Below are 23,913 nucleotides of genomic sequence, written 5' to 3'. Positions count from 1 at the left end.
GAGCATGTTGCCTTTCGAAGGTAGATTTCTGAACAAAAAGCTTCACAGGAAACACGTTGAAAATGAAGGCAAAACTCAACATGTCAACAAAAAAATAGAAACAGTCCGTTATGGGATTTAAATGCTTTCTTGTGTTGCTTCCATCAGGATGCAAAAAAAACATCTGCGAACAAATCAAACAAACACAGTTAAAACGCTGATTTCCAAATTCTCATATCTGAGGCCGAAATCAGCAAAAGCCAAAGCACAGAAATCTCAGGAGTGAAGCTCACGCGTGGAAGCATGAGATTCAGGATCAGAAACAAAAAAATAATAATCAACCTCACATACTGATAAGACGTCTGGGCCCCTTGAAGCCAAACACAATCATGTGTCAACTCTTCTCGTATATAGGCATATTTTGTGTTGGATTTTTTTTTTTGCCAAAGGAAAAATAATTTATTCAAGAGAAAATTACTCGCTAGCACCTGTTCAGCTACGACTATGTCTGAGTAAAGAGAGAGCGGCAGCGTGAGAGAGAATCCACCCACACCGTTTACAAACGTCCTTTACAACCGGTGGTTTAACTACTGAAAATAAAAGCTGACCTATGACGGAATAAGAAAATTACACTTTTAAATATCAAGCCTTACAATCTGTGCAAAAACAGTATGTGACCTACAAAAGCATATATATATTTATATATAGTACATTTGAAGCATATTTACAATTCATATTCACAGACGAACAAAGGAATAAAACGGCTCCAAACAAACGAGACATCACGTCTAATACTGCAGTACCGTCGCTTTGAGTAGATGATGCTTCAGCTTTGTCCTCAGAGGAAAACCAGGAGGAAGGATTATTGCTAGAAATCTGCGCGGCTACACTGAACGCTAACACTTCCTCTCAGTGTGTGTGTGTGTCAGATATCAATTTAATCACCGACTATACTTTTAATTTCTGCAACACTGTAAATTGGTGCAAAATAACCAAAATATCTGGATTTTAAAAATCACCTCTGGAATGATAAAACGCCCTCCTCCCGATTCTGTATAAATATAAGCGGAGATTTGAACATTATTCAAAGTCCAAATGATCTTTTGTTAAAACGACTTTAAAACTATGAATTTCTCTGGTTGTAATAAATTCGCTCCGCTGTAGAAGAGAGGATAAAATCTGTGCTTACTGCCTTTCTACTGGTTCCCGCTTTAGAACAAAGATCATCATGGTTACCCATTCCCAATCAACAGCCCCCATTTCTCGGAGAGGAAAACACGCGCACACACGAAAATAAAACAGTAAATGTCTGCTGCTATGTGTCATTTCTTGGGTAAAGGCCTCTATATTGCCACAATCCTTTTGATGTTGGCCTTTCCTTAAAGTGCAATCAGCCAACAAATAATTCAGTCGTACTTCAGCCCAGCAGCGTCCTGGAGGAGCGAAACAATGTGCTACTGCTTAATGACATTCATCTGAGTGTCACAATCTGATGGCTCGTCGTCTAGAAACCGGGGTTTTTTGTTTTGCTTCGCAGATATTTCTTCCAAGAGCAGCAGAGAGAGAGATGGCAAATTTGAGAAAATCCCACAAAGTTCAGAGACAGGGAGAAGGAATCTGAACACAGCCTCGTGGTACATTCGACGAAGGAGAGGGTGTCCGCACACGTTTTGTCCGAGTTCATGATCGATGCAAATGCCTGCCCACCTTCACTGGTTTGGTCCAGCGAGCTGTGCGTTTACTGAGGTACGCACACTGCTCGTAAAGAGAGGATTTTTAAAACTACAGTCCACACGAGGAATCCCGGAGCTGTCTGACAGTCTTCATGTGTGAATGAGTCACAGTGTTTCTGATTTTCATGAACCGTGTGTGTCTCTCTGTCGATTTTTCCTCACGTTGCAAGACTGCAACTACTGGCCATGTGTCCAAAGGAAAGGAAGTTCACTCCCCCGTCTGGTGAGAGCGCAGCACTGCACACGGACACACACGCACACACGCACACACACACGCACACACACACACATACACACACGCCACCTGATCCTACACACACACTCCAGTGCTGCAGCTGTGTCCCGTCTCTGAATCACAGTGAGATAAATGCTTCTGTCGCCAGGTTCAGCAGTATTTCTAGATAAGAGGGAAGAAAAGGGAAAAAAGTGCATAAAACGTTAATTAAGTATTTCTCTGCTGTCAAAACAGACGCAAATATTTTGTCAGGTTTATCTTAAAACAGCACTGACTTGCTTGTATGCACATTGTAAGGCTTATCGGTAACTGTTCTTCCTGTCGATGTAAGTTAAGCAATGGGGGGAAAAAAACCTCCGTCCTTGATTGATACATAAATCTATTTCTAAAGTTAATCAGTAATGAGTTTAAGCTTCTAAAGTCTGAATTACACAAATAAAATGAATGTTGACCTTGGCAGGTTATATTACATCAGACCCGTCTCTTATCTTATTGGAAGAGCATCAGCTTTTGCAATCAAGCAGAAAACAGAACTCATTTCTTCCTCAGTCTGTCAAACTGTTAAATCAAAGTTTGATCCGTGTGGACTGAGCACTATAAATGTGATAATATCGAATGCACTTGAGCCATCACTTTATTCGTAATGTGTGATGCAATAACTCCTGTTAGATGTTTTTGTTGTCATTCATGTGAAACGGTGCACGTCTTGGGACACATAACACATTTCAGAAGAGCACTCTGTAATAAAGGGTAATCTCATCTAATCTTTAAACTCCATAGTACAAAGTCCCTATTTGTGTTTCCACAGACATTTGACAGGTTTCCATTCAAATTCTATCACAATTCACATCAAATTAAAAAAAAGGAAACATTTTAATCCCCCAGTGCAAATATAAGGATTCATTGCGATAAACTGCTGCTACTTCTCCAGTCAGGTGCCATTAAACTAGAGCTAAACAGAACTAAGAGCGATGAGATAATGTGATGAAAGAGCGACAGTAAAACCTCAAACGGTGAAAAACAACGGAGATGCAAACAAGGTATTTATTTTTTTACTTCATCTATCAATTTAAGGAGTCGCTCTTACAGATTCAATGACTCCGGCTATTTTTCATCTTTTCACGAAGTTAAAAGTTTTAAGGGACATTTAAGTTTCAGTTGCACTTTTGGTTTCATTCTTAAACCAACTTGTTCCCCTTCTTTACACGCAGACGTGCATAAAAACACGTAGATGGAAACATGCTCTGTGTTTCTTTGCTAATCCACAGCAGAGGGAGAGAAAATACAAAGTTGTCAACTGCTTCTAAAAGACTGTAAATTAGTTCATATCAGTTTATTATCATATTTTATCCCCCATCTCTTACACCGACATTGTTATCAGAAATTACATCAAGCAGTAACTATACATATGGTCAGGTCAGTATCGTTTAAACACAACTTGTTAACCTGTCCTTTGAGCATTCAGACCCTTTCTACCCTGTGCACATACCTGATCAGGCCCCATAGGCATGCGTCCCATCACCATTGGGTTCATACCCATCTGTCCTCCCATCTGGCCCATGTGTCCCCCTCCTCCGCTGGCCGGCATGCCCCCGTTCATCATCATGCCGCCATACTGCCCCGGATTCCCCTGCTGCCCAAACTGCTGCTGCCCCGGAGGTCCCTGCTGCCCAAACTGCTGCTGAGGGTACGAACTGACGAAGAAGAGCAACGGGAAGGATGAAGGGTTAAACTGTGTGCATTCAAGAGGAGAAACACTGAATCTGTCTCCTGCTCTAAACACAGATGTGGTTGATGTGGTACCTGTTGCGCCCCATGCCTCCCTGCGACCAGCCTTTCATATCTGCACCTTGGTACATGGGACTGCCCTGTGGGTGCTGTTGCATCATGGGGTTTGGCGGTCCCAGGCGGCCTGGCATCATGGCGTTAGGAGGACTGGCGCCTGAGGGGCCAAACGAGGGGTCTCCTTGCTGACCCATCCCTGCAGAGATAAATCAGCTGACTTCTCTCTTCACAGACAATAGATAATTGATACAAGCGATAGATATAGATGATGATCCTGTGGCCTGCTAGTGATCTCTCATAATTACTTTACCTTCAGTTATTATATTTGGACTAAATATTATAAACAGAGACAAGGGAGAACCCTGCAGCACACAGACTCACCACCAGGTAGCAGCACTACTATTGAGCACCCGGCTCACTGGACTCACCATAGCTCCCACCATAGGCGAACTGCTGGGGGCCTGGCGGGCCCATGTTTGGCCCCCCCATAGGGTTGTCCATGCCACCAGGAGCTGTGACGTTCGGAGGCGGACTGAATCCTCCCGCTGCCGCAGCCGCTGCCGCCGCCTGTTGCTGCTGCTGCTGCTGCATCAGCATCATCATGCGCTGCCTCCTCATCTGCATGGTGACCATCTCCCTGCTGCGCTGAGCCATCATCTGAGCATTGATGAAGCCCTGCTGGACAAGACAAACACATTCAAACAAACATCTTAGTATGTGTGTACAAACTTTGCTAACTCAGATGATAATATATATTTAAAAAATGTGTTTCTGTCTTCTACCTGTCCTCCCATGGCAGGCTGCATACCAGGCCTCATGCCAGGGCTCATGCCAGGGCTCCCTCCTGGGTTCTCCATCTTGATGCCCATGCCCTGCCGCGTCTGATTCATAAACTGAGGAGGAAAAAAGAACATTAACCTCAAGATGAAGAAGCCAGTGTTACTCTGACCTTCTCCCACTTACATAACATATATTTACAGATAAATCTAATTCTTATATTGATGATTCAATATTTTGGCAGTTGAAACACAAGAAATCTACAAAACAGACTGAAATCTTTGGGGTCGCACAAAATCAGGCGTCAGGCATCACTTCAGCTGTGCAACCTCAAGTTTGATATCGTTCCAATGTGAACACACTAAATACTCAATACTTGTTAGTTCGGCTAAGTATTTTAATGCAAAGTGTTGGATCCATGCACTTCCTGTCCTCGTACCTGCTGTCCCTGCAGCCTCTGCTGCAGCTGGAGTCTCATGGGCTTGTTGGCACTCATCATCCTCGGTCTCATCATGTTGGCTCGAGGGTGCCCCATGCCCCCCATTCCACCCATACCAGGGAAACTGCCACCTTGGCCCATCTGTGAGAGCATGGGCCCAAATCCACTCTGCTGGGCCTGCCCCTGCATGGGGTTCCCTCCATAGCCGGACTGCATCGGCATGGTGGGGGGTCCTGGATAGCCCTGTCCATAGATAGGCTTCTGGTCAAGCACCATGGACGGGTCCTGTCCTGGAAACGGCTCCAGCTGCTGCTCTGCCCCCTGGTTCTGGAGCAGATAGGACACCAGGACAAAAAGAGAAGTTTGTCAAACTTCTCCATCTTATTGATTCATTTCCAATTGGTTAGCTCCTTAATTGTCCTTTTTTAAGCAGCACAGATGTCTCCCTCTGGGCTCATCTTCATGGCTTTAGTGAAAAAACAGCCTGAACAAGGTGAGTCATGACTGAAATGACTAATGATGAATGTCATGTTCACTTATGAGTCATGACATGTCGACTGATCTACTTTTAAACTTCCTCTGAAGGAATCTAATGAAACACACAGGCGAACGTGTTGTTTATCCATCTTTTTAATCTTTTTCTTTTGACCTCACCTGGCTGACGAGGTCCGGGATTCCCAGGGCTCGGTCGATCTCCTCCAGAGCGATGCCATCTGTGTTGTTCAGCAGAGAGTCCAGCTGGTCGAGGAGCGCCCGCTCGTCGCTCTGACCCTCGCTGGTGGTGGGAGGCACCAGAAGATCATCTAAGGTGCTGCCGAACTGCCGTCTACAACACAGAGAAGCTCAGCGTGAGTGCACTGTAAATAATTAATTACCAATATATACAGAAAGAGATCTTGCACTGACCTGTTGCCCTCCATGCCCATCATGGTATCCGGCCACGAGGGGGACTGGTTGGGTTGACCCTGCTGGGTAAAGGGGCCCATGCCCATGTCACCGGAGCCACCTAAAGCACAAAGACATTTCTTTACACAAATACATATTTATAGATGTGTTGTCAAAATGATGTAGATAATAAGTTTCTTTTGGTTTTTTATTGTCTTCCTTTTTACTGCAGCATTATGTCAGATTGATAACAACTAAAACTGGTCATCAGAGTGGATTCACCAAAGAAGTGAAACCCGACAGGTGTGCACTCATTTTGAAACACACTGTTCTTAGTGGAATCACTTTGGCGATCCTCGAACATTTTACCTGTTAAACATCTGCATCTAAGCATCACCTTTGTGAGCACTCTGACTTTTAGCTCGAAGCATCCCTGTGCCTAAACTACAGTCTCACAGAGCTGTTAGCACACCTATAGACCATCCTGAGGTTTTGTTGAATATCTTCACGTTCCAATTCTTATGATAATTTCCTCAGCATCTGGCTGGAACTGAAACGTACCCATATCCATGAGCTGTTGCTGCAGCATCGACCTGCCGCCCGGAACGCTGTTGGAGCGGCTGACCGTGGGTCCTGACATCATGCCCTTGCTATTGTTGTACTCCATGCCTGGACGCATCATGGACGGGTGTCCTGCTGAGCCCACGGGACTGGCGCTGGAGCGAGGCATGCCCCACTCACCCGACCCTCCCATGGGAGACCTCTGGGGAACCATGCCCCTGCTCATTGGTCCTGGTAATGAATAAACACAAGATGTGCATATATCAGTGTTGAAGGAGAGCAGCGTGGGCCAGTATTGATCCTCATCATGTCTTAAATCTGTTTTAAAATAGATTATAACTAATTCTCATATAGTCAAGGACCTAGAGTGGGTATCACATGATCTAATAGTAACAAGTGGAGGGAGGAAGAGAGAGGTGACTTGAACACGCACCCATGTTTCCAGGGTAGCTGTCCGGGCTGCCCATCATCTCCTGCTTGATAAGCATGGGGCGTCTACCTGCTCCTCCAGGACCACCTGGAGGCTTCCCGTCCATGGACATGGCCCTCTGGAAGGGCCCCCGAGGTCCCGGACCCATTCCCGGACTCCCTGTAAAATATATATAGACTCGTTGGTCAGCAGGTTTCCATTTTCCTCAAAAGTAGGTAGAATAATGTGCTCCATGAAATTAAATATGGGCGATAAGGGAAAATATATCTCACTACCCTGTGGCATTTTGAAAATATTGAAATCTTTTAAAATCTTAAAATTTTTTAAGTTTTTCTCATAAAATATATATTCTTATGGATTCATGAATAAATTAATATATAATGACAATTGTCAGAGTTACCAACCATGAATAATTAACACGACTTTTGTAAAGTACCTAATCATGCACTTGTCCATTGACCCTCTTTTACACACTTACTGAAATAATTCACCTCATCAGTCTCTCCAGTGTGGTAATCAATCATTAATTCAGGAATGCAGATGTCATTTTTAGTTTTTAGGATAAAATGTTCTTTTAAACAGCTTTGCTGTCAATCTTGATTACAAATCTTTGAATTTTCCAGATGTAATTACTTAAATCTTACCCTGCAGGCTGTCGTCAAGGCAACCCTGAGGTTTGGCTCCTGTGTCGTTAGACCCTCCACTTCCTGCCTGATCGGGGTAAAAGTCAGAGCTTGAACCCCTCAGATCTCCCAGGATCGACTCCAGGTTGTGCAACTGAAAATAAGGAATAATTCTTTTGAAAGAACATATCTACATTTACTCTGGATGGGTAAATCTCAATGACAATATTACAGTAGCAGTTTTCCAAATATTAATCAATCTTACGTCGTCAGGTGGTTCTGACTTGATCTTGCTCTCAGGATGTTCCGGTGCAGGACCAGGTCCAGATCCAGGGCCGTTTCGTGAAGGGCCGCCAGCAGCCCCTGGAGGTCCCTTCCCCTCTAGCTCTTCAAGTTTGGGCTTGACATCTGCTGGCTCTTTGGAGTCATCCTTGTTGAGGAGGTAGTGGAGGAGGGCATGTGTCTTCTCCTTCTTGGGGCTGTGCTGCTCCTGCTTAGGCTCTGTGATCGACCCAGGCCCGGCCCCTGATGCTGCCGTCCCCCCCTCACCACCTTCCTGGTTCCCAAGTGTCACCTTTCCTGTGGCCTCTGCTGTGATTTTAGCCACATCATCTGGGGTGTTACCATTTTGAAGAAGCTTGTGGAGGATCTTGTGCTTCTCTTGCAGCGAGCCTGTGTAGTGGGCTGACGATAACGATGCGGACAGTCCCCCTTGCCCGGTCGCCTGGCCTGGATTGGCACTGGCTGAGGAAGAGGAGGACACCCCAGTGGACGAGGGACTAGTCATGCCCCCAATGGGGTCCTTACTGTCTGATCCTGCAGGAGTATTGCTGCTGGTCGTTGGGGGTGGTACCGGAGGTCCTGTTGGTCCACTATTACCTTTACCCAGCTCCTCAGTTGGAGAAGTCAGCAATTGCAGCAACTTCTTATGCCCCTTACTGTCTGGTAACCTCCGAGGGGGTTCGGCGCTCGCCACCCCTGCCTCATTGCTCCCCTCTCCAAATTCTTTAGTAGCTGTACTGGCCTGGCTGTCTGGTCTGTCTCCAGAACTCTCAGCCTGAGGATGCGGATGATGGTGGTGATGGTGCATCTGGTGGTGATGGTCAGCAGGTCCAGGCCCTAAGCCTCCTGCTGGACTTTTTGAGCCATCTTGGCCTGGCTTGGCAGGCTGACTGGGCTGAGTGGAAGAGGAGGAGTGGATGCTGGGAGAGCTGTCTGGTTTGTGGGCTGGTGAGGGAGACATTAGGGTGGAGGGGAGGGAGCTCCCGACTCCTTCACTGATGGCTTGTAGGGCGTTTAGGGAGCTGCTGGAGAAGGTGGTGGTGCCTCCTCCACTTCCTCCACCACTGCCAATGCCGCTCATAGGAGAGTGTATGCCTGGAACACAAACAAAAGTCATAAAATCAAATAATTCTAATCAAAGAAATAAGTAACAATACATAATCTATTCAAAATCCAATGATACTGATGCTACATTTCTGGTCACTGATGGATGTACCTCCAGGTGAAAACTGGTTGGCCCCCATTTTTGGGCTCCCTCGGTTCCGCGGTGACATCAGGAGTCCCTGCTGGGGGCCGCCCATCCTGGGGCTCCCCGACGGGCTGTTCATGCCACTGAGCCCAAACCCGCCGCTGCTCTGAAACGGTGGCTGCTGTGGGTGCTGCTGTGGGTGCTGTTGTGGATGCTGCTGCGGGTGCTGCTGCGGATGCTGCTGCGGGTGCTGTTGTGGGTGCTGCTGTGGGTGCTGCTGTGGGTGCTGCTGTGGGTGCTGCTGCATGCCTTGGCCTGGGTGATTCATGGGACCCATCTGATTCATGTGCCCCACCTGATTCATCTGCCCCATCTGGTTCATCTGCATCATGCGGTTACCGATGCCGCCGCCGCCACCTCCGCCGCTCCCTCCGTACATAGAGCCACCACCCACTGGACCCATATGACCCATGTGGCCCTGCTCGTTCATGCCAAAGCCCCTGTTCATGCCACCCATCCCCATCCCCCCACTGGTGTTCATGTTCATCTGGGCATTCGGGTTGGGGCCTCCCATGCCCTGTTGTCTGATGGTGTTCGGCATCATGCTGCCGCCCTGAGTCGAGCGGTAACCATTAGGTTCTCTGTGTGGAAGGAGAACGAAAATAAATAAGCAGGTTTGAAAAGTGACAAAAAAAACCTTGAGAATACGGTTTCCGACCGTCGCCGCTCTCAGGTTAAAGAGGCTTAATATAAATGCAACCAAACCAGGAGCTCCTGTATGGAGTCTTCTCACTATTCAATGGACATCAGTGCATAAAAGCTACTTCAGATACTACTTCAGCTATTCATGCTACATGAATGCCTTGGCTGCCTGCATAGATAAGCTGGAAGTGCTTTTTTTTGTCAATATAGTAAATTACTTCCTTCAGTGTGTGTGTATGTGTGTATTCTAAGTTTTTCTGACCTCTGTAGTAGGTGAGTGGAGATGAAGCCTTGCGGCTCGTTGCTCATGGGATGGCGGTACAGCTTGCTCTTGGTTTGGGCCGTGACCGGAGTGCCGTCGGACAGAGAGAAGCGGTACAGGGGCGTCTCGGCGTGACCCTGCAGAAAAGCTGCGGAGACAGATAAAACGAGCGATTAACACCGTGAAGCACTTCTCTGATAACAAAGGTCATCAATCACTGTCTTTATGTTGAAACCAACTCTGTGATTACAGTGAGAATCAATGTTGTATAGCTCAGACATTCATATTCATGAGATCAATACTGATACACTGATGCATGAGGTGTGTGTGTGTGTGTGTGTGTGTGTGTGTGTGTGTGTGTGTGTGTGTGTGTGTGTGTGTCTCATTGAGATTCAGTTCCTGAGTGGAGGTCCCAAGCAATAATTAAAAACAAATAATTTCAGTCAGTTAATACAATGGTCACAGTGACTGTAAGTATAACACTGAGAGATAGAAAACAGTTAATTAAATGCAACGACGTTCTGATGCTTTTGCCTCAAGGCCTTTCATTGTGGATTTAACAGCAATTAACAAGCTGAATTATCCAAGTTTGAAGCACAGCTAATTCTAGTGTGTGTGTGTGTGTGTGCGTGCGTGCGTGCGTGCGTGCGTGCGTGCGTGCGTGCGTGTGTGTGTGTGATCACAGGACGTGTGACCCACCCTCGTGGTAGTGGCGTTTGTGTGACCACGGCTGCCCGTCGCTGTGCTGCAGGAACATTTGAATGCAACGCCTCAACAAATCCTCCCAGCCCGGACGCATCGACGCTCGCAGAGAGTTCTGGTCGATCTGGATCAGTTTACCTGCCGGGGAGGACAGAAGGAGGGCGAAGAAACAAGAAGACGTGAGAGGGACGAAAAAGAAAAATAGCGCCATGGTTCTTTGGGGCTTACTCAGTGTGTTCGGTGAGCGTTTAGGTGTGTGTGTGTGTGTGCGGCACCTCACCTGAGAGCTCATGCCGGGTGTTGAAACTCTCCGTTCTCTCCATAGCTGACACCCGTCGGGCGACACAGATCATACATGACTGCAGGTCTGCACATGAGAGGAGTAACGTGTCATAATCACTGAAAAATGTTGATTTTAGACAATTAGATATAAAGGTTTTTTAGTTTTTTATCGTCTGGTGTTACCCGCCTCTGCCAAGAGGGTTATGTTATCATCTGCATTTGTTTGTTTTGTCTTTCTGGTACTTAGCAGGATTCTTCAAAAATTACTGGACAGATTACTACGGAACATGGTGGAAGAATGTAGTATTGGTCAGGAGAGAACCCATTAAATTCTGGAGCAGATCCAGATCAGGGGATGGATCCATAAAGATTCTTTATGACATTTACTTGAATTAATTACATTTATTTCTTTGAATTAATTACATTTATCTACAAATATACAAATATATTTTTGGTTCATAGGTGGAATTTCTGGACACAACATGTCTCTTCCTTCACTGTAAAGCCTATTCTTAAAACATTGTGTTTCTACATCACACTTTTATAAGTTGCATACAGATGTTCAAACTAGTTGTGATGTCACAAATTCTTGTTCATACATCTGAGTCTTAAACGTATTTAATTTTGTTTAGACAAACTTTTCCCTTTTAGTTGATGAATTTAAAAAAACAGCCTTCTTGTGCCAAACTCAGCACAAAGTGTTCATGATTCTGCAGTGATCGTCAAGCACCAAAGTGAAGAAACTGTAAAACTCATTTATGAGGAAGTCTGTGTGATGCCTGCGTACCTTCCCCCTCCTCAATCATGGCCTTGGGCTGGGTGAGGGCGAAACACTGCATGGTCTCGTAGCGTGGCCCCGCTGGCCCCTCCTCCATCGGGCCGTGGACGTGGCCAAACTTAACCAGCATCCGGCAAGTGAAGGTGTGACTCTTCTGTCGGGCGGCCTCGCTTCCCCACGACACCCCATTTACTGAGAGGAAGCACAGGCACAAACAAACACATCACGCTGACAGAACTTTACACTTGGGAGTAAAATGGAATGAGCATGGAACTCCTGGGACTGAAGGAAAAAAATAAACCCACATGGAAGTATGAATGGATTGCCTGTAATCAGATATCACACAGCTCACACACCCTATCCTGCCACAGATGCACACAATCACACACACAGACACAAACACACACCAAACAAAACAAACAAATCAAACTGCAACATGAATTTTCCCTCTTAAATTGAGGAGCAGAAGCCTCTCCTGCTGTTCCGATCCCCGGCTAAATGGACCATAGGATTAATGTAGGCAAGGTGTCGATTTCCAATATCTCTCCCTCTCTGTTTGCTCTGCAGCGGGCAGAGGCCAGGGACACTCAGCCATCTATCCTCATTTAGACCCTGACTCTTCATCACAGCACACACACACACACACACACACACACACACACACACACACACACACACACACACACACACACACACACACACACACACACACACACACACACACACACACACACACACACACACACACACACACACACACCAAGAAAGGGTCACCTTCACAAGGGGGAGAGGGAGGAAGAGGGGGGGAAACAAAGGCGAGGCAAACTTCAGAGAGACATCCAACTGTCCCTCCAAGGTCTGAGTGAAGCCTTATCGGGGGGCCTTGAGTTGGCCGGAGGTTTCTGTCTGGCAGGTGCAGGGAGGATTCGAGCGAGGGCCCGGGAGAGCGAGGCATGTCGAGGAGGTAGGATGGCGGTGGTGGGGAGGGGCCAGCTGATAGCGAGAGGTGATTTAACAAGGCCTTGGCTTTCTCTCCTCGACAGAGAAAATGCAGCGCGCTCCCCGGGGCGGACATCTCCCCTCAGACACAATTAGCCGACAGTGAGGCAAGACAGAGGGGTCAGAAAAGCACGCCGGCCAACAACAAAGGCTTGCTCCGTGTTAGGTGCACGAGCGTGTGTCTATACTTGTAACTGCATGCATGTGTCATGGGTCCCTGTGTGTGTGTGTGTGTGTGTGTGTGTGTGTGTGTGTGTGTGTGTGTGTGTGTGTGTGTGTGTGTGTGTGTGTGTGTGTGTGTGTGTGTGTTTAACTGTAGCTGGCGTGGTCAGCGGTCATCCCACAGGAATGTGCAGAGAGAGCGTATTTCATTCATGGCTCCAAAAGATAATGAAGGGGCAGAGTAGCAGAGCGAGACACAATGAGGGGTGGGAAAGCAGCGCGCGGCAGGTTGAGAAACAGACAAGCACAATATTCATCTTAGTGGGCAGCCATATTAAGTATGAATGAGGGGGGAAAAGTAGATAAGAGGCGAGTCTTAAAAGATAAAGAGAGTGAGTGAATAGGAGGAGCGTGCAGGGGGAAGAGGAGGAATAAGTGAGGGAACGTGTCGATGACATGTCGGAGCCGCGGCTGCTTAGGAACATTACTGCAGAGTTAATCAAATCGCAGGTTCAGTCGAGCACACATATCCATAATTAATCAGCTTTATAAATAGTGCTCTGTGCACAAGCTCATGGGTCCACACACACACACAGCAACTTCAAAAAATGCAACCCCACTACTGACACAGGCATGTAAATAGCTGATAAAACATACATATGCTCATGCAAACACACAGCGAATTAAGTAGAGGAAAGTGTGGAGGTGCATTATTCAGCAGTAAGTAGTTTCCAGATGGCTGCTATGGGGTCTGAATAGAGCTCAGGCCTGTTTTACACTGTCTGGACCACTGAGTGTGACTGACAGCTGCGCTACGCTCTGCCTGCTTAGCACCGAGTGGGTGGGTGCTTCTGTGCACATGGGTGTTTTGTCAGGTGTGTGTGTATGTGTGTGTGTGTACACGTCTTTCTGAAAAGCTCTCATGCACACGAGCAGTCGTCCCAGGAGCTCCTGATTATAATGAGAGAAAGACTTAAGAACAGAGGAGCATGAATAAATAACTGAGTATGTGTACGTTGACGTGCGTGCCGAGTTGTTGTAACCTCTTCGAAAGTTTGTTTTGTAGCTCGGCCCTGTGAAAGATGTCAAGCAGGGTTTGCTTCCGAGCAGACGTGCAACTTCCCTGTGAGTGTGTACATGTGTGTAAATGTGTGTGTGTGTGTGTGTTTCTCACTGTTAGACTTGGGCAGGTTCTTGTGGAACTCCTCCCTGTCGTCCTCATGGAGAATGTTGTACACGCTGGTGTTGATGAGCTCCTCCTGTTTGTACTGCAAGTACTGCGTCACGTTGTCCGACACAAACACGATGCTGCCCTCGCGGTTCACAACGAACAGGAAGCCGTCCAGAGCCTGAGAGGAGAACGGCGGCATGGAGGAGAAAGTCACCACCAGACATTCGGCCGATCAAAGCCTTGAATAACTATCTTATATTCAAAGCAGGGAGGACGGTCTGACTCACCTGCAGCAGCAGCGGCCCCAGGTGCTCCTTGTCGATGACCCCCTGACCTGTTGAGGACACGTCTGACTTCTGAACGTCATCATCGTTGGACGAAGCTTTTCCTGTGGGAGAGGAAAACGAGGGAAGAAGAAAACAGAGAAAAGGCATTACAAAAAAAAAACTGCACCAACAGCCACTTCCAGCCCTGTTAACTACAAAGATGACAAAAAAAAAGAGCAAAGTAAAAACGCAAGGTGAGAGCATCGATACCTGAAACCGGAGGAGCCAGCCAGACACGCACTACTCTAGCTGCACCAGCAGGGGGCAGCGTTTCTCAATCTTCACTTTTTATATTTTTTAGGGGGGATTTAAAACTACAGGTGAGGAGGGAGACGGACGGAGGCAGGTTTCTCTGAGGAGCCCGTCAGGAGGAGTAGAGGGCTGGGTGCATGTGGAGCAGGTAGCTGCCGTCCTCATGCTTTATATTCAGTGTCAGACTCCGAGGGACTGTCTGGTAGGCTGGGGCTGAGAGAGAGAGAGAGAGAGAGAGAGAGAGAGAGAGAGAGAGAGGGAGAGGGAGAGGGAGCGCGGGAGAGAGCCGGAGAGGTTGTGGAAGCTGTAATGGTGCAGGGGCAGGAGCTGAGACACCTGAATTAATGGAGGGGCTGAGGGTGATGGAGGGAAAGAGAGACAGACAGATAAAGAGAGACAGACAGGAGGGACTGGGGCTGAGGCAGAGTGGTGTGGACGGCGACGGGAAAACGGCTGCTGTGTTAATACAGGGCTTGGTCTGAGAGGCGGGGGCTGCTCAGCTACAGGAATCATTCTATCTGATTAGCTCCCAAGGGGCACAGATACCCACACAAAGAAAAAACAGCCATCGCTGCCTACAGCCAGGCTCTGTGAAGTTAGGTAGAGAAGGACTGAAAGAACGAGGGAGATGAAGAGGAGCGAGAATGAGACATAAACAGAGTGTGAGAGAGACAGAACGAGAGAGGCTGCACTCCATCAGTTCACTCAATACCTTAAGATGCTGGAGGCAAACCTGGAGATGCTGCAACTCATTGTGCTGCAATACAGATGAGACATGTGGGGGGGAAAAAACAGGGAGGAGGAGGAGGAGGAGGAGGAGGAGGAGGAGGAGGATGCAGGAGCAGGGTGCATTAAATCCAAGTGAGATGAAGATTGGGAATGGTTGTAGGGGAGGGAACAAAATGAAGACTGGCAGAAAGCACACTGAAAGTGAGGAGAGGTGAAGAGGAACAGGTAGAGAGCGAGAGACGAGTCTAAATGCCCGTGTCATTATGTCTTCACTTCCTGTAACTATGGCAACCTGTCAGCAGCCAATCGGGGCCGGCTGTAGCCTCTTCCCCTTCCTGTCGAGGTGGCAGACACTGACTGAGCCAAGCAGAAACACAAGAGCAAAATTCACCACCGGCTCTTTCCGCCCTCCCTGAAATCCACCTTGAACGTAGAAAATAAAAGTAAACCGACGCACAAGTCTGCATGGCGTGAATTAAAAGTGTCAATTCTGCACCGACGCTGCATCTGCAACGCAAACGTCTCAGCCTGCAGCTTTTTAAACAGTTCACTGCAGAAACCACTGCTGCATAATGGAGACAGAACTACGACAACAGCAGCTGTAACAGAACTAATAATTTGGCAGTTCAGCAGAATGGATGGGCATGTGATTACCTGCAAACGTCCAATTAAACAGCCCCTGGTGAGGCCAGTGCACAGCTGGCCATGCACATAACACTCACACACACACACACACACAACGAGCGCAAATGACAGCTTCACAAAGCATTGCCAATGTTTCCTTCCAAACATAAACAGTTGAGGCTGTGAAATTTGTGGGAGATGAATGACTGATTCGTCCTTGCACCTGGGCTCTGAGGCATGAGTATATATGTGTGTGTGTGTGTGTGTGTGTGTGTGTGTGTGTGTGTGTGTGTGTGTGTGTGTGTGTGTGTGTGTGTGTGTGTGTGTGTGTGCGCTAACCCCAAGCTGCCCCCCTCTCCTCAACCCTTTACCTCATGTTTCCTACACACACACTTCTTAACAGTCCGACTGACGTGCGGCTGCAGCTGTCTGGCTCCAGCCTTCAGGTTTTCAGACGACTGTGTCCACTCACCCTGCTCTTTGATCTGCCGGATCTGGCGCACCGTCTCTTTGAGGATGGCACATTTGTCTGGTTTGACGTTGAAACTGTCGATGTCGCTGAGGTTGGCAGAGATCAGCTCTGCCAGCTCCTCTATGTATTTGCTCTCCTGCTCCCGACGCTTCCTGTCACACCTGCGGGTGCCAACGTGCAGAGATTAAAGCTGAGTTAATGCTACCCTACTTTTTGCCAAAATTGGCCGTGATGTTTTTTTTATATATAAAAACAACACAGTGGCTCCTAAGAAGACAGAAAGTTGTTCAGCAACTTAGTGCTCTTTGATCAAAGTGAAATACCAAAAAAGAAAAGTTGTGGGCTGACGATTTGAACAGAATGACTGTACTTTTGAAGGCTGCACTTTTATGTGTCATTTGCTGATGTTGGTAATTGAACAGTAGTGAAACAAGCGTAAGTTAAAGGAATAGTTAGACATTTTGGAAAATATACTTATTTCGATTCGACTCAAATCTGCACCCTACATACGAAGCTACAGCCAGGACATAATTAACTCTGCATAATTTAAAGAAACAGCCGGAGAGGTGACAATGATTTTGTTTGGGGGGGTGGGGGGTTCTGTGCTGCAGCATTTCCGGCAGGCGGCATGTTAGAAATGTCATCAACACACCTACTCACTCAACTTTCCAGACATTTTCCTGCCGTATTCTCTCGTAGGCTCACTCTGACATTTTACTCGGGGGGGGGGGTTCCAGTACCGACTTGGACATTTGCGTTCTCACATACAGCCCATCCGGAACGTTTATGGGAAATGTCTGCAAGCAGCTTTATTCTTCTTTGGGTTTTGTACACTTTTAGTTTTTAACTTCAGACAGACTCAGGCCATTTTCAGTTGTGATGCTAAGCTAAGCTAAGCTAACCAGCTGCTAGCTTTATGGTTAAAGACATGAGAGCAATATCAATATCACAATTTTGACATAAAAGTGAATATAGGTGTATATTTTCCAAAATATTTTTACTTTTCATTTGACATATTCTTTATGCTATTTTGCATAAATGGTTTATGTTGTTTGGATATTATTTCTGCTTGAATCACACTTTTTTTTTACTAAATTCTCAAGATCCTAATGTGGTTTGGTATAAATCATATAATTCAATTCAAGTGCTTTTTCTACCTAAGCATCACACAAAATCTATGTGCACTCAGTTTGGTTCCTACTCGTCACAGCATACATCCACAAAAGGAGGCACATGGCCGGGGCGACAGAAACCACTGACCCAGTAGCCCACTTTCCCCTCTCATGTGCTTATCAGACACACTCACCCCAGACCTGGCGTGTCACAAGTGGAGAGCTTGCGTTTCCGGTTTTCTGAGCTCAGAGGCTCCATGGAGTTCTCCCCCAGTCCGCTCATCGTGTACACATATCAGCACCTGAGTGGAAGGAGCACACACAGACACAGGTATGAATAAGGGTTAAACATCATTTAGTCCCTATTAGCCTTTTATCACTTATTATTTAGGTAATTGTGAAGGGGAGAAGATACGGGACTCTTCCTTTGTGAATTCAGCTAAAATAACCAACACAAAGGCAGGTTGTAATGTGGATACAGTGCAAAACAGTGCACAGCAGAGTAAAATATGCTTAGATCATGCAAATCATATTCTCCTGGCAGACTCTGACGAACATCAACATGTCTCGTCGGCCTCCTCCTCTTTGGAGAGAATGAGAGTAAGCGTGTGAGGCTGCATTTGTTTGTGTGTGGGCCGGTGCATGTATGAGTTCATTAGCTCATACGGTGCCTCCACACAAATACACACACACATGCGCACACACAGGATTAGCGGCGTCTCTGATGATAAGCCACGCTGCACAACTAACCCCGTTAGACAGCCGTCTGTCTCCCATAATGCATCACATTTCGTCTCCAGGAAATGAGCTGATGAAGGTTGTGGGGAAGAGGGGCAGATGGGACGAAAGGAGGCGAGGAGGAGGAAGAGAAGGGAATAGAGGGAAGAATAGGAAGGAGTAAGGGAGGAAGGGAGGGAGGGAGGGAAGAGAAGCCAGTGTTGTGAAGTGAGCTGTGATTGGTCACTTTCTTTGCCACAGTGACAGCAGCTGACACTGGGGAAAGGTAGGAGGGAGGGAGGGAAAAGAGGATGGAGGGAGGGAGGGAGGAGAGGAAAGTAAATGGCGAGGGAATAGAGAGAGAGAGCACAAATATAGTGGGAGACAGAGGATGGAGAGAAAATGCAGAGGAAGAAATGAAAAAAAAAAATACCAGGGGGGAGAATCAGAGCGAAAAGAGGCGGAGGCAGTAGGAGGGAGCGAGCCGAGAGAAAGAAAGATAAAGGCATGTCAGAGAAAGACAGGAGGGAAGAGGAACAGGTGAGAGGAGGAGATGTAACATTCACACAGTCTGCTGTGGATTCTGAATGCATGTGTGGCACACCGAGTGGGCTGAAAGCCTCCAGTACCCCTCTTAACCTTCACAGCCAAAGCAGCCTTTTCATTCCATTGATTACATGGTTATCCTCTGACCAGAGCACTGCCTCTCCTGCATAGCAAATCAGGCCAATGGCAGGGGAGAGATGCCGGCCTGTTATTTAATCATCATGCACCATCATCTCAGGCTTGTGGGATCAGAGCTGTCGGCAAAAACGTCTGATTGCATTTGTGTTGTTTTTTTTGTTCTTGGATAGTGCGTGTTCCAGAATCCAGCTGTTGGCTCAACCACATCTGGCTAAAACAAGCGGTAAACACAGCTTCTTATTGAGACGGGATCAATATAAAAGGTTTCTTTCATGCAATTCTTCCAAGACCAGGTGAAACACGAGACAACAACGGGGAATACTCATGACTCTTCTTCTAAAAGCCAGGGATGCTCTGAAGATGCGTCGATCCTCTTGCTCAATCCCTGTTGCTTTGAGTTTCTTTCAAATTCCTCTTTTAATCCCTCCCTTGAGTCCCTCCCATCTGACTGTCTGTCTGACTGTCTCGTTGCCTTTGTCTGCTGCCTACCTGCATCTCTTCTCGCTCCTGTCTGCCTCCCTTTGTGCCCGTCTACCTGCCTCCCCTCCGCTGCTCATCATTAGACAAATCCCCCACTTGCTGTTGTCTGATGAAACCTACCACGAGGGAGACGGCACAAAAAGAGGAGAGGGGAGGCACAAAGTCGTAGGGTTCAGAACTCAAAGAGCCAAAGCAAAGTGTTTGAGTGAAACTCCATCTTTGCTCCTCTGTCGATCCAGCCCGCCCGCCCGCCTGCCTATTGATGGAGTTCTCAAAGGGGGAGTTGCTCTAATTGCGGAGTGAATGAGGCGGCCCCAGAGAATGGTTGATTAGGAGGCTGCTGAATGCCCCAGGGAAATGGGTCACCTCCAGCCTGGCGCAGGCCGCCCGCTTTTCCAGTGCAGGGAGAAAGTCAATTACACGCCACAGGCAGTGGGGCCTGGTGGCACAGAGGCAGCGGGGCTGCGGTGGGTACAATAGAGCAGCAGGGGGCAGTGGGAATGAGACACGTAAAGAGGGAAATGGGAGGTGGTGATGGAGGACGGAGGCCACGAGAGGCGGAGGTGGGCATGAAGATGCCAATTTAAAGGAGAGATGGGTTGAGAAAAAAAAGTAAATGGTAAGTTCGTTTTTCTACACCTGGGCGGATGTTGCATTAGAGATTAGGAAAACATCAACAGAAATGCTGGAAATGTAAAAAAGTAAAAAATAGGAAGATGGAGCCCAATCCAATGATGCCTGCATTTTCAACACCAATTTGCATGTGACTTTTCGGAAACAGCTATGAACACTTTAGTCTTCTGACCCGATCGGATATACAAACCACAGACAGACGACATAACTACTCCCCCCCAAAAAAACATATGGCTTCATTTTTGTTGGATTCCTTGTCCACCAGAATAATTAACTATTTCTAATTTAATCATATAGATGAGGATGAGTCAGAGGCACTGATCAGAGTTTGTGAGCTGATCATCAGAGGAAAACAAGAATAAGGCTCCAGGTTAACTGAGCTGTCAGGAGAAAGACTCCTGTTCTCCTGCTGGTCAGTACAGGCGACTGCATCCATGCAGGTAAACAGAACTGAACTTTCACACTAAGCAGGATGAAGTTTGACCCGATTCTCAACCCTGATCTTGACCTGGGTTATTTTAGGGGGTCAACGCCTTCACGCTGACAGTTGACCCACATGTTTTCTGGGTCATTAGTCGGGGCGTGAAAGGAGGATCACTCGGGTCAACACTGATGATGGCCTCACCTGGGGTGAAAGCTTAACTCCTGAGGTCTTCCACAGGACAGCAACCTGCCGGTGACCCTGCAGCCCAGTGGGAGCACCGCTCACCAGGAACCACAGTCTTTGTGGATTTATGGCAAAACCAGAGGAAGCAGCTCACCTCATAAACCTGACAGCTCGCAGCTCAGTTACGTTCACACGCTACAGGGTACGTGATGGCAAGACAACGAGTAGGAGACAGAACGCTGACATGCTGGCTGACAGAATATCCTAAAAAATAAACACTTTGTTTGACCAGATAATTTAAAAATGATACTTTTTGATTATAAAGACCAGGTTTCTCTAAAATGTACTGTAGATATTCATGATGCCCAGAACCCCTGAACTCAGGCCAAGGTATCCTCTTTAGAACCCGAACAATTTTTGGGAAATGTAAACATAAATGCACATGATTTCTGAATTATTGATTCTGTAAAATAAAAGTTGCCATATCGGCAAACACAAACGTCGATATGGCGGTGAATTGGCGAACCTATTCATGATTTAATATATAATAGATGATCTTAATGGATGCAGGAAAGACAGTTATTCAATTTATCTGTGTGAATGTTTAACCTTGATGCTGCTGCAGCCTTTTCATGAATCTGACTGTATTCAATCCAGCCTTGTGTCGTGTTGACAGTGGAACAGAAATCTGAGCCTTGTTGGGTCAATGCTCGTGTGCTGACTTCTTTGAATCTTGGAAATCAGAGTCATGTTCCCCTCGGGATGAACCATCCTCATTTTAATCATCTCATAATTTGGTGTTCGGTCACCTTCATTATGACTTTTACAGTTTAGCCCCACAACTGGTAACTGCTCAGAGTGACATCAGTGTTATCACGCTGTCTTTTTTGGAATAATAGGAGGCATGTGACATTTCAGCCTCTGGGTTTTTCTGATTAGCTTCAGTTCCCTGTTGGAATAATCACAAAATGTTTTATTATTGCAAAAGTAAATGAAGCTTGCAAAGATTTGATCGTTTCTCACAATAATCCTGAAAAGGGTTGTGGAGTTTATTGATTTAACATTTAATAATAACCCATCTCACCCTCTCCACCGGTTACTGCATCAGGCAGATGTTACCAAGTCCCACTGGCCTGAAAAAAACATCTACAAGAAATCCTTTATTCCCTCTGCAGTAACCACCCTCAACAATTTTAAAATAAGACGCTGCGCTTTAACCTGTTTTTGTCAGCTGCTGTTTTTAACAGTCCCTTCTTATGTGCCTATTCTGGAATTTGGTTTAGATGTGTGCCATGTGTTTTGAATGTAAACCGTGTGTATTGTTGAGTCTTGTTTTTTAAATATGTACTGTGTGTTGTCAAATAAGAATTATGTGTTGTATTGTTGAGCCCTGTCCAAAGGAGGATTTCTGTCACTTGGGACAGACAAAGTTTATCTATCTATCTAATATTTATTTTTTAGAATGTGAAAACTAAACTAAGATATGTTTAAGATAATCAGAAGGAGGGAGAAAGTTTTATTTCCAGAGTTTATCCGGCCTCTGGGCCAATGACAGCTGTTATTGGCTCGATCCCTCCCTCACAATGAGCAGCACAGCTAATGGATGGACGGATTATACAAGTCACACAACGCCAATTTCTTGACATCTGTCACAATTATGGCTTTGCGCTGACTTCACTTTTTCCCTTTTTCTCTCAGTGAAATTGTAGAAATGTGTTTTTTATTTTTGGTTCTGCCTCAGAGTACACAATAAAAGTGTTTGCAATAAGATGAGCAGTGCCTCAATAACGCTGCTGAGTTAAAACTCACAGACTCTAGGGGCAATGCCATTAAAATGGATGAACAGCAGCTAAAGACTGAGAGCAAAAAAATTAGATATGGGAAGAAAGGAAACAAAGTGGAGAGACGACAGACCTCCCACGACACAGTGAGTCACAGCAGAGGGGGGGGGGGGGAAACAATGCAACAAACAAGAATGTGTCGGAAAGAGTAACCGGGGGCAGATGATGAGTGCACAGGAAAATATGAGCAAGAAGAAAAAATACTACCTACTTCTTTATTTAATCTGTGTTGTTCTTAATCTGCACAGGTTTATTGCAGGCTCAACATCACCTGAAATATCCCGGATGGATATGGATTCAGCCGATGTTCAAGTTTCCTTCAGGGCTCAACGGTTTGTTTGTGTATGAGACAGTTTCAAGGTTAACACAGGAAGTTTTCTAAATGTAAGTGAAAGGCACAAACATATTTTTAAAAAAAAGCTGAGGTGGCATTAAAACTCCTGTTGTTTGACAAGCGTCTCTCTTTCGGTTCGCTCTTTGTTGGGGAAGCTAAGACGGCATGAAGGCAGGACGTTCTGGTGCTGGCGACGAGCGGGAGGAGGAGAGAGAAAGGGAGAGAAGAAGGGAGGGAAGGTGAGGGTGTTAGCAGGGCGGGTGAGCTCAGACGGGGTGATGCAAATAGCCCCGCTGTCTCCTCCCCCGCCGCCCGCCCGCCAGCCGCTCTTTCATAATCTCTGTTGACAAAACAGAGGCACACGGCCCTGGTGTGGCCTTGTAAACTCACACCAGTGACATGACCAGAGCTGCAGCTGCTTCGCTTTGACGACCAGAGCCACGAGTCTTCAACTGGTTTCTGCCGCCTGAGGAAGAAACTGGCTCAGATTTCCACGACTGATTTTGACCGAGGTCCGATCTCAAATCACTTCTGCTGATTTAAATTGATTGGGTCTACAACTAACACCATAAACTGTAAAGTAATGAATATACATAACAGAGCCCTCTGGAAGTTACATTATACTACATGTTTATGTTGTAACCACCATCAGAGTTATTCCAACTTTTTTTTGAAGTTAGTCATTTAGGGTGAAAGATCGTGGATTTGCGAAATCGATTTATCTGACGATTGTTTTCTTGATTTTTCTGTGAGCTCTTTTGTCAACAAAATGTGAGACAATAGTGACAAATTCCCATCTTTTTTCTAAGTTAATATATTTAATTTGCTTGTTTCGTGAGTCCAACGATTCAAAATACAAAGACATTTAGTTTAATATCACAGAAGACAAAAAAACAGCAAATATTCATATTATACGTTTTGTTGTTTTATACAATATTGTTTAGACATTTTTGCGTCACATAAACTTCTGATTGATTTTCTTTATCAATCAAGTCGAGTGGATGATCTGTGTACTCCAGTTCCCATAAGCACATGTAGTTGGCAGATTCAGCCCTTTGTTAACAGTGAACCCTCCTTATTCTAACTGTACGTTCACATGCTTTTGACTGTTTAAAAACCACATGAA

General features: G+C 46.3%; 1 protein-coding gene across 3 annotated transcripts in view; it reads right to left on the bottom strand.

Moving 5' to 3' along the window:
• Positions 1-383: 383 nt before the first annotated feature.
• LOC117764145 (nuclear receptor coactivator 3-like) overlaps positions 384-23,913 on the bottom strand; it is a 59,875-nt gene continuing 36,345 nt past the window's right edge. Inside the window, exons 3-23 of one of the 3 annotated variants that reach the window (XM_034589701.1) lie at positions 17,686-17,793; positions 16,380-16,540; positions 14,264-14,364; positions 13,980-14,154; positions 11,654-11,836; positions 10,865-10,951; positions 10,582-10,722; positions 9,883-10,030; positions 8,946-9,559; positions 7,713-8,824; positions 7,469-7,601; positions 6,828-6,983; positions 6,395-6,625; positions 5,855-5,954; positions 5,603-5,774; positions 4,949-5,275; positions 4,515-4,625; positions 4,161-4,407; positions 3,751-3,928; positions 3,437-3,641; positions 384-2,109 (exon numbers count right to left, since the gene is read on the bottom strand). In XM_034589701.1, coding sequence (XP_034445592.1) covers positions 2,098-2,109; positions 3,437-3,641; positions 3,751-3,928; positions 4,161-4,407; positions 4,515-4,625; positions 4,949-5,275; positions 5,603-5,774; positions 5,855-5,954; positions 6,395-6,625; positions 6,828-6,983; positions 7,469-7,601; positions 7,713-8,824; positions 8,946-9,559; positions 9,883-10,030; positions 10,582-10,722; positions 10,865-10,951; positions 11,654-11,836; positions 13,980-14,154; positions 14,264-14,364; positions 16,380-16,540; positions 17,686-17,774 — 4,683 coding nt within the window. In that variant the 5' untranslated portion in view covers positions 17,775-17,793 and the 3' untranslated portion in view covers positions 384-2,097. Of the gene's footprint in view, positions 2,110-3,436; positions 3,642-3,750; positions 3,929-4,160; positions 4,411-4,514; positions 4,626-4,948; positions 5,276-5,602; positions 5,775-5,854; positions 5,955-6,394; positions 6,626-6,827; positions 6,984-7,468; positions 7,602-7,712; positions 8,825-8,945; positions 9,560-9,882; positions 10,031-10,581; positions 10,723-10,864; positions 10,952-11,653; positions 11,837-13,979; positions 14,155-14,263; positions 14,365-14,512; positions 15,327-16,379; positions 16,541-17,685; positions 17,794-23,913 lie in introns of those variants that run through there. The other 2 variants (XM_034589700.1, XM_034589702.1) reach the window with 2 other exon arrangements.

Source organism: Hippoglossus hippoglossus, chromosome 7 (assembly GCF_009819705.1).
Source record: "Hippoglossus hippoglossus isolate fHipHip1 chromosome 7, fHipHip1.pri, whole genome shotgun sequence".
NCBI classification, from domain to species: domain Eukaryota; kingdom Metazoa; phylum Chordata; class Actinopteri; order Pleuronectiformes; family Pleuronectidae; genus Hippoglossus; species Hippoglossus hippoglossus.
Note: the sequence above shows the minus strand (reverse complement) of the source record. Positions and strands in the feature narration are given on the sequence as shown.